This window comes from Carassius auratus, chromosome 38 (assembly GCF_003368295.1).
Source record: "Carassius auratus strain Wakin chromosome 38, ASM336829v1, whole genome shotgun sequence".
NCBI classification, from domain to species: Eukaryota; Metazoa; Chordata; class Actinopteri; order Cypriniformes; family Cyprinidae; genus Carassius; species Carassius auratus.
Genome location: NC_039280.1, coordinates 2,009,935 through 2,022,181, shown reverse-complemented (window position 1 = coordinate 2,022,181; position 12,247 = coordinate 2,009,935). Strand labels below are relative to the sequence as shown.

Genomic DNA, 12,247 nt, shown 5'->3' with positions numbered 1-12,247 from the left:
TATTAATTTCATGTTATTTATATTTTTGTTTAATTTTATATTTATTTTATTTTGGTTTATTTTAGATTTTAGTTTATTTATATATTCGTTTTTTATTTACGTAATTGTTGGCATAATTATGGATGATACTCTAAAAAAAAATAGTAAGAAACGTAAGTACACATGATGCAGTTAAAGGATTTTATTTATCTTATTTATTTAAAAATTCGTCTTGAATATTAATATTTTTATTATGTTATTCTTTAAATTTTATTTAAATGTTTTTTTTTATTCTTTTTAATTTTATTACATTTTATATTTATTTATCGATTATTTATTATTGTTTTTAGAATATTGGTTTTAATGTTTTGTATTTCATTTGGTATTAATTTTTTTCTATTTATTTATTTATTGATTGATTGATTTTGTTGACACACATTTATGGGTGATACTCTGAAACAATGCCATGAAACTTGAATCGATATAATGCCATTACACAGAGAGCATCCACACACATGTGATCCAAACCAGATGGATAGCAATTTCAACATGCTTTCAATAAAATTCCCATTGAACCGTTTCATACAAATGCAAATAACTGCCAGCGATGCTCTCCTGCTCGGCCCTTTATAGGCAGTAGGTGACCTAAGCAACACGGTCACGTCTCGTTCCATGGTAATGGATGAGTAAAAGAGACGTTCTGCGTGAGGAGGAGGGCGGTGATGAGAACGAGGCCGGGTCATCTCAGACGCTCTCGAGAAACCTCAACAACCCTCAGACTCGAGAGCTGCTCCTTCAGCTGCCAGAAATACCAGCAGACGAGACGAGAACGCTCTAAAAGACAGATCACTGGATGTGAATGAGAGCGATTAGAGAAGATTATGTAGAGAGAACTTGAAGTCGACTTGACTCGAAGTTTGTGCTCTTGAAAAATGGTCGTAAAAAGGGAAAAAGCTTGAACTAACCAATTAATAATGTGTGGCATGAGTTTGATAATAAATATAAGATACATTTAATATAAATAGTATTGTTATTGTAATATATAATGCACAATAATTAAACAATAGATTTATAATAATATTAATTGAATAAGCAGTTTAAAACAAAACAAAACGTAGTGTAAATAATAAGAATAAAATTTGTTACTATTTATTATTATCATAATCATCATCATGTTTATTATTATTATTAGATAAAATGCGCGAATCGTTTAATATTTAAATGCAGTAAGTGAATTTAGGCATAACAACATTATATTTGGAAATATTAAAGATGGAAATTTATTTATCAGGTCTGCTAAATATTGCATTTAATTGTAAATCCAGCTAATAAATTTAAAAATTAATTAATAGAGATTAAAAAGGTTTTATATTATATTTTATGTTTTATTTGTTTTCCATTTTTTTTGTTTTTTTTATTTTTATATTGCATTACTTGGTTCGTTTTTTATTGTTGCCACACAATTATGGTTGATACTCCAAAACAATAACATGATTAATGTTAATAAGTAAGATGCCTTACATTTAATTCAATTGCATTTTATATTTTAATTCATATTATTGTAATTAATATATATATATTATATAATATGTATATGTATATATATCAATCAAAAACTTAAGTTGTCTTTAGACAAGAATGCATTTAGGTTTTAGGACAACTTTTGAAAGGTTTTTATCCACTTGACAACTGTATATTGTAATATTTGTTTTGGATTGCACTCAAAATAAATTTCAACAGATGAATACGTGTCATCACAATCATCATTTTATGTTTGTGTGTTAAGTTATCTGTCAACGTGTGGCTTTTATAAGCGGTGTCTTTATCTGTTCTAAGAGTTGCATTGCATTTTCTATTCGTTTCAATTGATTACCATTTTGTGCATCTTTTAAATTTTCTGTTTCTCTCTTGAGCAGACGTCCTTGATTTAATGGGTCCCATCATCGGGATGTCGCCGGATAAGAAAGCTGAATCCCCGGGTGTGGTGGAGGAGCGAGCGGGTCTGCGTGGGGTTTGTGGGACGCTGCCCGAGGACGAGTGCGCCGCCAGCCCCCTGGCCACCAGCCTGGACCACAGCTCCAGCTCCGGAGACGAAGAGCTCACCAACCTCAACTGGCTCCACGAGAACCTGCTCCAGAACTTCACGCTGGGCGTCCCCGAGGCCCAGTCCAGCCCAAGCCCGCTCTTCGACATCGAGGGCATCCACGGTGCCTCCGTCATCTCCTCGGCCGCGGCGCACACCGGTGAGTCCGTCAAGTCCAAGCCGCCCTTCTCCTTCTCCCTGCTCATATACATGGCCATCGAACAGTCGCCCAGCAAGTCTCTGCCGGTGAAGGACATCTATGGATGGATCCTGGAGCACTTCCCGTATTTCTCTAGCGCCCCCACTGGCTGGAAGAACTCGGTGCGCCACAACCTGTCCCTCAACAAGTGCTTCCGAAAAGTGGAGAGGGGCCTTGGGAAGGTGAGCTGTGAAATAAAGTCTGTTTCGTTTTTTTTTTTTCAAAATTCCGTTTACATTTTTCAAAATTCCGTTTAAATTTTTAAAAATTCCGTTTAAATTTCTCTTAACTCCTTTTTAATGGCAACATTCAATTTTATAAATCAAAAAGCATGTCTTATTAATTAAAATCATTAAACCTAAATTTAAAAGTCTAATAAAAATTAGATGTTTAGGGGCCTATTAAATTATTATTATTATTTTTTTGCCACTTTATGTCTGGTTGTTTTTACACTTTGTGTTTTAGCATGTCTAATTATTTGAATGGGTATAATTGTATACTTTAATCTTACAATAGCCTTAGATGATATAAATTCTGTGTTCTGCTTTATTTACATTTGGTTTGGTCATCAAATGAAGGCATTAATTTATCTTTTCATTAATGAAATCTAAACCAACTTTATTTTTTGGCAAATAAAGGGGATTTACAATTAAAACACTGAAGAAATATTGTATGATTGTTCCTTAAAAAAAAAAAAAAAAAGTATTTTAGTAGCAGTATTACATATGTGACTCTGGACCACAAACCTAGTCATAAGGGAATAAATCAGCTTTCAGTTGATTTATGGTTTATTAGGATCTGACAATATCTGTCTGAGATACAACTATTTGAAAATCTGGAATCTGAGGGTGCAAAATAATCAAAAAATTGATAAAATCATCTTTAAAGTTGTCCAAAGTACATTATTAGCAATGCATATTACGTTTTGATATATGCATAGTAAGAAATTTGCAAAATATCTTAATGGAACATGATCTTTACTTTATATCCAAATGATTTTAGGCATGAAAGAAAAATGTATTTATTGTGGCTATTGCTACAAATATACCCCAGAGACTTAAGACTTAGGACAGGTTTTCTTATTTTCATTTAGTTTAAGATGATGAAATGATTGAACATTATATAGACAAAAATACATGACAAAAGCTTTGACTGAAATAAAGAAAATTGAAAATAAACTAATTCAAAATATGAATATAATAGGATTGCTGATACTAAAATAGCTCTGGTCTGTAGACTCAGTCATGACCGTGGCGCAGTGGTTGTAGCGAGCGTAAGTGTGACGCTGGGGTTTTTGGCGAGGATTTCTCCATCCACTGAGATTAAGAGGTGGAGATCCAGTCAAGGTCACGGCTCCTCCCTGAGAGCAAACACGCTTATCTCAACACACACACACACACACACACACACATTCCTGGAGGCCACAGTGAGCAAAGACAAGGGAAGCAGCAGAATTCGACTTCCTGAAAAGACCGCAGGATCTTATAGAGGCAGATGAAGAGCGGGCAGTGTTACAGAGGCCTAAAAAACTATTTGGGAAGTGTTACATATCTGATGACACGAAATATCAAAGCGAGTGTCTGTATCTGCGTGTCTCTAGTAATGCAGGATCTGTTCTGTTCACGCTCAGGTTTAATGGACTGCTTTTTCAGTGATTTTAGTGGATGTTTTCAGGGGTTTCCAAACTTTTTAATGCCAGGGACACCAAAATATGATGGTTCAGCTGTGCTTTACTAAAATATAAGGGTAGTAATATGTTAAGAAAGATACATTTCTACTATGTGGGGAAAATTACTGTGATATTATAAAAAAATAAAATAAAATGTGAAAAATTGTCAGTTATGATGTCATTGTGCAAGATCTGAAAGACATGATTAAAATATTACCTACAACATTTTATTATAAATTCAGATAATTAATTAGTTATTTTAAGTTCTTTTCATTCTCATAAATGCAGAGCAAAATAAATATAAATTTACCTAAAAAAAAATTATTTGCCTGAATTTATTAAAATTATATATTCATTTCTGCTAATGATATGTTGTCATTGTGCTAAAGCAAAAAAAAAAAAGCGAAAATATTATCGACAACATTTTATGAATTCAAACAGTTAATAATTAATTTTTAGTGCCGTCTCATTTTCATTATTGCAAAAAAATATTTAAATAAATAAATTGACCTTAATTTGAGTTACCCAGCTTTGTTCAGTTTTTAACAGAAAAATATTTTCTTTCACAGAAAATTCAAAATACATAACTATTACAGCGATGAGAAAATCTTTGCTAATGAGATGAATGTGCTGTCAAGCTAAAAATATTAAAATATTATCTAGAACATTTTATGAATTCAAATTCATTCAAAGTTAATAATTTTTAGTTAATTCTCATTACTGCAAAACAAAATATAAACAGTAAATAATTACACCTTAATTCTAATTGCCGTAATTTGATGTTTTTACAAAAAAAAATATTGTTGCAGTATTTTCACAAATAATTAAAAATGCATAACTATTGCAGTAATGAGAAAATATTGTAGACATTTTTGCTAATGAGATGAATGTGATGTCATTGTGTAAAAGCTAAAAAACGGATTTATATGATCAAGAATTCAAATAATTAAAAAGCAATGCTTTGTTTTATCATCAACACTAGATTTATTGTTTTATCATTTCGACTCGACAAACTTCTTTTTCTTAAACGTTTTGCTTTTTGATTATTTATTTATTTTTTTCCCATCTTCATTTTTCATTTTTTGAGGCCACCGTATGTAACCTGTTATGATTTAATCACTCTTGCTGGGAACATTCTTTTTGGAAAGGTATAGAAAGGTTGCGAGCTGGGTTTAAACCTGTGTTGCCCGCTCGAGCACCACAGCTAACCATTAGGCCACATATGATGATGATTTCTCTGTCGACTGTGCGGTGAGTGTCATGTCAGGATGTTGTGAATGATCTTCTGTGAAGCCGTGAGGTCAACGAGAGCCCATCCGTCAGACACAGACACACTGCCTGGTTTCGGCTGCCATGACAACGTTTCCTCCTTCCTGTTTATGAGCAGGCTGGTAATCTGAGTCAAGGTTATAGGCCTCCTCCTCCTCCTCCTCCCTATCCCTCTGTGTTTCTCTCTCTCTGTCTCTCAGTACATTTATATACATTATGTTGCACAAAGAAAATTTGATGTTTTTCATGAGCATTAAGATCTTTTGCATAGTCTCAAGATTTCTGTTGCAATAAAGTACCTCATCCACAAATTCTCATTAGTGAAAATGTTTTCTCATTACTGTAATATTTTAATAAGTGTATAAAAAAAGCTTAAAAAAAGAAAAGAAATATATATATATATATATATATATATATATATATATATATATAAAATGCAACAAGTACTACCACAATGCATTTATTATTATTATTATTAATACGATTATTAATGTTACTTATTAATATTATTATAAATACAATATTATAAATATAAATTATTTCTACATTTATTATTACCATATTAATTTGTACATTTATTATTTTACATTGTTTAATCATGTACATATTTTTTCTGGCAATGATATTTAAGAACAAATACTATCACAATGCTTTTTAATTTTTATACTACAAATATTATTACTATAATAAATATTATTATATATTGTTTAACATATTTTTGTGCTTTAGTAATTTTCTGTAAAAAAAAATATACTGCAGTGCATTGATTTTTTTTCATTAAAATCTGAGTAAACTAATGCAACTCAACAAAAGCATTTTATTTGTCTTTACTTTAAATATTTATTTTAATAATTTATTATTATTATTATTATTATACCTTATTTTATTTATTTATTTTGTATTTTTGTGGTTATTATATTTTTAGATTTCAGAATAATGACAATTCTGGAAGAGTGTATTCTATTGTTGTCATGAACTGCAATAATTCTTTCATGCAAAAATAATTATATATATAAATCTAGTCCAAAAGGTGAGCTTTATTCATAAATATATATATTTTTTTTATTACAATTTATAATTCTTTTTCTTTTGATTTTGAGGTATAAATCTGACCTGTCCTGTCCTTATGCTGTATTTTACTGCATGGCAAATAGATGATCTTTACCAGCTTCTTTTCTCATAGATGATAAAACTTAATCGCTTTAATCTTGATCCTGGTTACTCTACCTTTATCACTCTTGACTCCCAGCAAAATCCATCCATTGAGTGCAATAATAATTACCCGATACAGCAATTATAAGAGCTCATGGTTCAGATCCTGTCATAAACACCCTTTATTCCATTTACAGCCATGTTCTGATGTTTATCAGCCGCTTTTAACCACAGGCAGGGCCTGTATTGCCAGTCACATGCTTAGATGATCACATTAAGAGACTTTGAGCAGCGAGATCCTCTGACCAAAAGTCATCCGGTTTTTTTTTTTTTTTTTGATTTGATCCCAAACACTGGAAAACTGTAAATTTGTTCTTTCTCAAGCGATATGAGCAGTTATTTTAGTCTGCGTGAGCCAAGTGCGTCTTTAGTCACATTAGATAAAAAATGTCTGCTTAATGATTGTTTGTTTACTCTCGAGTAGCTGAAGTCATCGTCTGTCCTCTCTCGCTGATCTAACTGTGTGTCGATGTGTTTCTTCTAGGTTAATGGGAAGGGCTCTCTGTGGTGTGTGGACCCTGAATACAGACCCAATCTGATCCAAGCCCTGAAGAAACAGCACTTTCCCTCAACCCACTCCTTCTGCACACCCCCTGCTTCCCCACCCAGGTAACACGCACACATTTACTAATGGAGATGCATGCATGCAAACCAGCCCTGTTCCACACATCTTCTCTGAGGTTCTGTTGTCATCATAAGTGCCTTGACTCATGCTTTGTCTTACTGTTTGTTTCTCTGTGCGTGTGTGTGTCTGACAGTGCCTTCTCACCTGCACGTCACCTCTACCTCCGGGGCTGCTCTCTCAAAGGTGAGCCATCTCTGGTTTTTTAAGTTGAATGTCTGTCAAAACAAGTGGCAATTTGAAATCTTGTGAGTCACGAACAAATAAGAGCGTGCATGTTCCAGTGTGCTTGAAAGCAATTAAGTTTGCTTAAATGACTGTCATTTGAGTCATTGAGGACACTTCCTGTCAGTTTAGGAAACCGGTTTTACACATCACACCCACATGATTTTTCGTGATTTCTTATGATCGCAGATCTCCACTGTTCAACATTTCAATGTTTTTACATTTTTTATGTATTGCATTTATTTTTATTTTTTTGTTATTTCTTTTTATTTTTTTATTTTTTTTTATGTATTTATTTATTTATTTTTAAATATTGGAAGTTATACCCATTTGTCATCTTTCCGAAGTATGGAAACTCATTGGTCACAAAATATGAGAACCCTGTGATTTATTTTATTTATTTTTTGTTGTCCTCATGAAGGCTGGACTGTTTCATTATTTGTCCTTATCAAGCGTTTTCTTTCTCTTTCGCCGTCTCTGAGTATGGCGTCAGTTGTGTTCACTCTCCCCTCTGTCTGGTTGGTAATGAATAATTCAAGCGTTCTGAATGATTGTGTGAAAAGAAAGAAACTCCAGTCCCTTGATTTCTCCCCCATAAACACACACACACTCTGACATTGAGCAGTGCTGTGACCGCTGTGGGTCTTTATTCCTTTACAGAGTCTGACATTGATGCCGCCACTGCTATGATGCTCTTAAACTCGGCCCCTGGACACCATAGTGACCCATGTAAGAGAACACCCCATTTATCTATCAATCTATCTATCTAAGAGTCATTATGTCATTCTATCTATCATTCTGTCATTGTCTAACATTGTTGTAACTAACCATCGTTTCTAACGTTTTATTTTTCTATCACTGTATCAAACGTTCTATTGCTGTATCTATCGAACTTTCTATTACTGTATCAAATGTTCTATCGATGTATCGAACATTCTATCACTGTATCAAACGTTCTATCGCTGTATCTATCGAACGTTCTATTACTGTATCAAATGTTCTATCGATGTATCGGCGTTCTATCGCTGTATCAAACGTTCTATCGCTGTATCTATCAAACGTTCTATCACTGTATCAAAATTCTATCGCTGTATCTATCGAACGTTCTATCACTGTATCAAACGTTCTATCGCTGTATCTATCCAACATTGTATAGTTGTATCGAATGTATCTATCAAATATTCAAACACCATATCTGTCAAATGTTCTATTGCATCTTTATTGAACATTTTATTGTTGTATTTGTCAAACTATCCTTTGTATCTATCAAACATTCAGTCATTTTATCTGTCAAACATTCTACCTAACGTTCTAACATTCTATCTATCTATCTATCTATCTATCTATCTATCTATCTATCTATCTATCTATCTATCATTGTATTGTTCTCAAATACGCTCATGTGCCTCTGTAATGTTGATGCTGGCCAATCGGAAATCTGTATCTGTGAGACTGATGTTACACGGAGTGTCACCTCGTGCAGCGGATGAGTCCGTTTAGTTCAGGTTCATGCAGAAAGGTGCATTTGAAAGGTTCATTATTTATGGAGATGGTTTTGCAAATATGTCCGCATAGCAACTAAAACCTCTTGCTGGTAATTAGTGCAGCATTGCACTTCCTTCACACATCTTTATCCCCGTTAAGCATATCACTATAGTCTTCTCTACCTCTAATGAGCCTTAATCACCCGTAGCAGAATAAGCCATCATAAGAGTGCTTCATTAAGACGGCAGATAAATGTACTTGATGATGCGTTTCATAACGGCAGTTTACAGATTGATACTTCAGAGATAGAAAATTTACATGACAAATTTTTATAACTGGCTCATGAAACCTGTCAAGACCATGTCCCAAAATCCTTTAGAGCCATAGAATAGAAAGACACTATAAAACAAGACAGTTTTTTTCCTCCACTGGTCAATTTTAAGATTTTGGCCCATTTTGGCTTTTCATAATGTGTTGTTTCAGACTAGTGGAAAGAAAACATGCAAAATTCATATTTTAATTGTTTATTTTATATCAATTTCAGAAATCTCCATTTTGCAGATTTTTACAGAGGTTTTTTTTATAAATAGCATTTGCCTGATTTTATACATTTTATTCATAAAAACATGGCGAAAATGAATTTTTCTGTCCTTTATGGGATGGTTAAATATTGAAAATTGTGAAATATTAACTATACAATATTTGTAATATTTATGTTTGTTGGTGGTTTGATTACTTTAAAAATGCTAATTAAAATAGCTAAATATTTTTGAAGTACAAGATTTCTGAAATGCCATGTTTAAATATACAAATAATGCATAATCCAATTAAATACACACTAATTTTCATATATTTACAATACAGAAAAATTTACACTGGTTAAAAATATTTTTTTATTTTGTTGAGCGAGTTTTTCTTTTTATCACTCCATAACTGTTAACAACCAGCATAAAATACAATTTCACCATGTTTTTATGAATAAAATAATGTAAAAATCTGGCAAATTCTATATGTATATAATAAGGCTGTAAAATGACTATTAGGGGAAAAAGCTTTTGGCTTCTCTCCTGAGGCATCAAGCAAAATATTACCAATGCACATTGATTTAAGGAAATCAAATAACATGACTATCTGTGACAAAATGCATGAAGCTTAGAAATGAAATATAATTAAGTTGCTTAAACAATTATAAACAAAACAGCATCATGTATTCATAGCTTGGCACAATGCGAAGATAGTCAATCACACACTGAAAGACTGAAATACTTATTTCATCGGGATGGGAAAAAAAACCTACCATTAAGTAACATTAACTTGTTAGTGGTGTAAAAAACATTGGTGGATGTATAAGATTCCCTGAATTCTCATCATTGATATGGTTATCTTACGTCCATCAGTAATTATGCTTGTGTTGTGGTTTGGTCCTCAGGTGACCCGGACAGCCCCTTAGACCTCTCGCGCCCGGATTCGGTCCTGGTGAGCAGTGACCCAAAGCAGGACCACAACTACAGCAGCTCGTCCTTCCAGCGCTGCTCGTCTCGCTCTTCCTCATCCTCGCTGTCCTCCCTGGACTGTGACTCGGGCCAGAGCCGGCGCGCCGGCAGCGAGGGCTTCCACAGCGACGAGGATTCGGAGGAAGAGAGGAACCTGCGTTTGCCTTCGCTCGCCGTCAAGTGCCCTCTCCCGGTTAAACGAGCCCGTCACGAACCCAAACCGGAGCTGGACGAGGAGTTGAAGGAGGCGGCCGGGTCTCTGTTGCATCTAGCTGGGATTCGATCCGGCTTGGATCTCTCGAAGCGAACGGCCAAGAGTAAAAAGCCGGAAAAGCAGCGAAAAGGATTGGTTTAGGTGACATTTATCAAGTGACTATTTTTCACATCATTGAAACCTTCTCTCTTGTTTTCTTGTGTTTTTATACGAGAGAATTCCCTCCCTGACTCAAACTACGGCAATAGCAACCCTCACGCTGAGGTGAACGAAGCCATACTGAGACTTACGGAGAAACGCAGGTTGTGCTTCAGGATAGGGAGAAATTGGTGTTTTTTCTCTTAAACGTTTGCATGCTTCCTCTTTAAGTGAGTGTCCTACTTTTCCAAGTGTGCTATTTATACAGAGAACGAGTGCATGTCTGTGATGTTTGAAGCACTAACCTCTCGTCCATTTTATAGACGCGGATTACGTCAAGATTCCCTGCGCTTTTTTTTTAGTACAGAATAAATAATGCAATAATTGTCATCAGGCAGGTGGCGTTACATTCGTTCTCCTCATCAGAGGAGCTGGGTGTGTGTTGGGCTGTGTGCAGACACGGATAACAGATTTCTTTAAGGATCCGTCAGTGTTTTGGTGATGTTTATGTGGTAAATCTCATGTAAACAGGTCACACTTCACTCCAGAATCAAAATAAAGAAAAATAAATTATATTTTTGCATTAAAATTAATATTAAGATCTTTTTTTTTTTTTTTTTTGCATTAGGACATTTTCTTCAAAATTCCCATTTTTCTCAATAATAATAATTATTACTGTGATATATATATATATATATATATATATATATATATATATATATATATATATATATATATATATATATATATATATATATATATATATATATAATATTATTTTGGTAGCACATCAAATGTTACCATGATGTGATACTAATTAATAATGTAATTATTTTTTTCTAGTATGCTTTTACAGATTTGAAATGGCATGTACAAAAATTGCTAATAAAACGTACATTTTGAATTACAATGTACTTTTTACATTTTAAGTCGTCAAAAATTGGCATGAAAAACAACAAAACGTTTATTACCATAGTGTATTTCAATTTTTGCAAAAATGTAAATAAATAATAATAATAACAGTACTAAAATAGGCTTAATTTTCTCTCATTTGTCACTTCACTCATCATTGATTGTTATTATTGTAATTTTCTTTATTTTTATTTTTTATTATTAATGAATTAATTTATTTATTTTTGGAGTGAAATATGACCTGAAAATGTTCATGACAGATTTCATGAGATTTACACCATGAGGCTTTAACGAATTTAAAAAGTAACACAAAAGAAGTGCATGACTGGAATCAAAGCCTAATCTTGAATATCACACAGATCAAGATCCACAACCGTCAGTGGAGGATTCATAAACACACACCAACTCTGGAGCCAGTCTGAATGAACAGCACATTTTCCCATCATCCATCAGTTTCTGTGTGCTCATTGAAACCCTCTGTTCAGAGCCTATGCAAAAAAGGAAAGCTGTGTAGCTCTAATTATCCTCTTGGTATATATTTATATGTGTGTGATTGTGTATGCATGTGTTTCTGTGTCCATACGTTGCGTGTTTTAACACAGTCAGCAGACTTCAGATCAACACTGGATTTAAAGAAGAACTGATGTAGAGGTGCATGTTCATTGCATGAAACCACTAAAGAAAAGCTCATATTTCACCTCAAAATGACAAAGAAAAATAAGAAATTATATTTTGTATAAAGAAAAC

The 12,247-nt window shown here is 33.4% G+C and overlaps 1 protein-coding gene across 1 annotated transcript in view; it reads left to right on the top strand.

Annotated features, from left to right (window-relative positions):
• Positions 1-10,985, top strand: part of LOC113056635 (forkhead box protein N2) — a 31,898-nt gene extending 20,913 nt beyond the window's left edge. Inside the window, exons 2-6 of the mRNA XM_026223416.1 lie at positions 1,896-2,443; positions 6,896-7,020; positions 7,170-7,219; positions 7,919-7,987; positions 10,173-10,985. Coding sequence (XP_026079201.1) covers positions 1,910-2,443; positions 6,896-7,020; positions 7,170-7,219; positions 7,919-7,987; positions 10,173-10,591 — 1,197 coding nt within the window. The 5' untranslated portion in view covers positions 1,896-1,909 and the 3' untranslated portion in view covers positions 10,592-10,985. The remainder of the gene's footprint in view (positions 1-1,895; positions 2,444-6,895; positions 7,021-7,169; positions 7,220-7,918; positions 7,988-10,172) is intronic.
• The last annotated feature ends 1,262 nt before the right edge of the window (positions 10,986-12,247 follow it).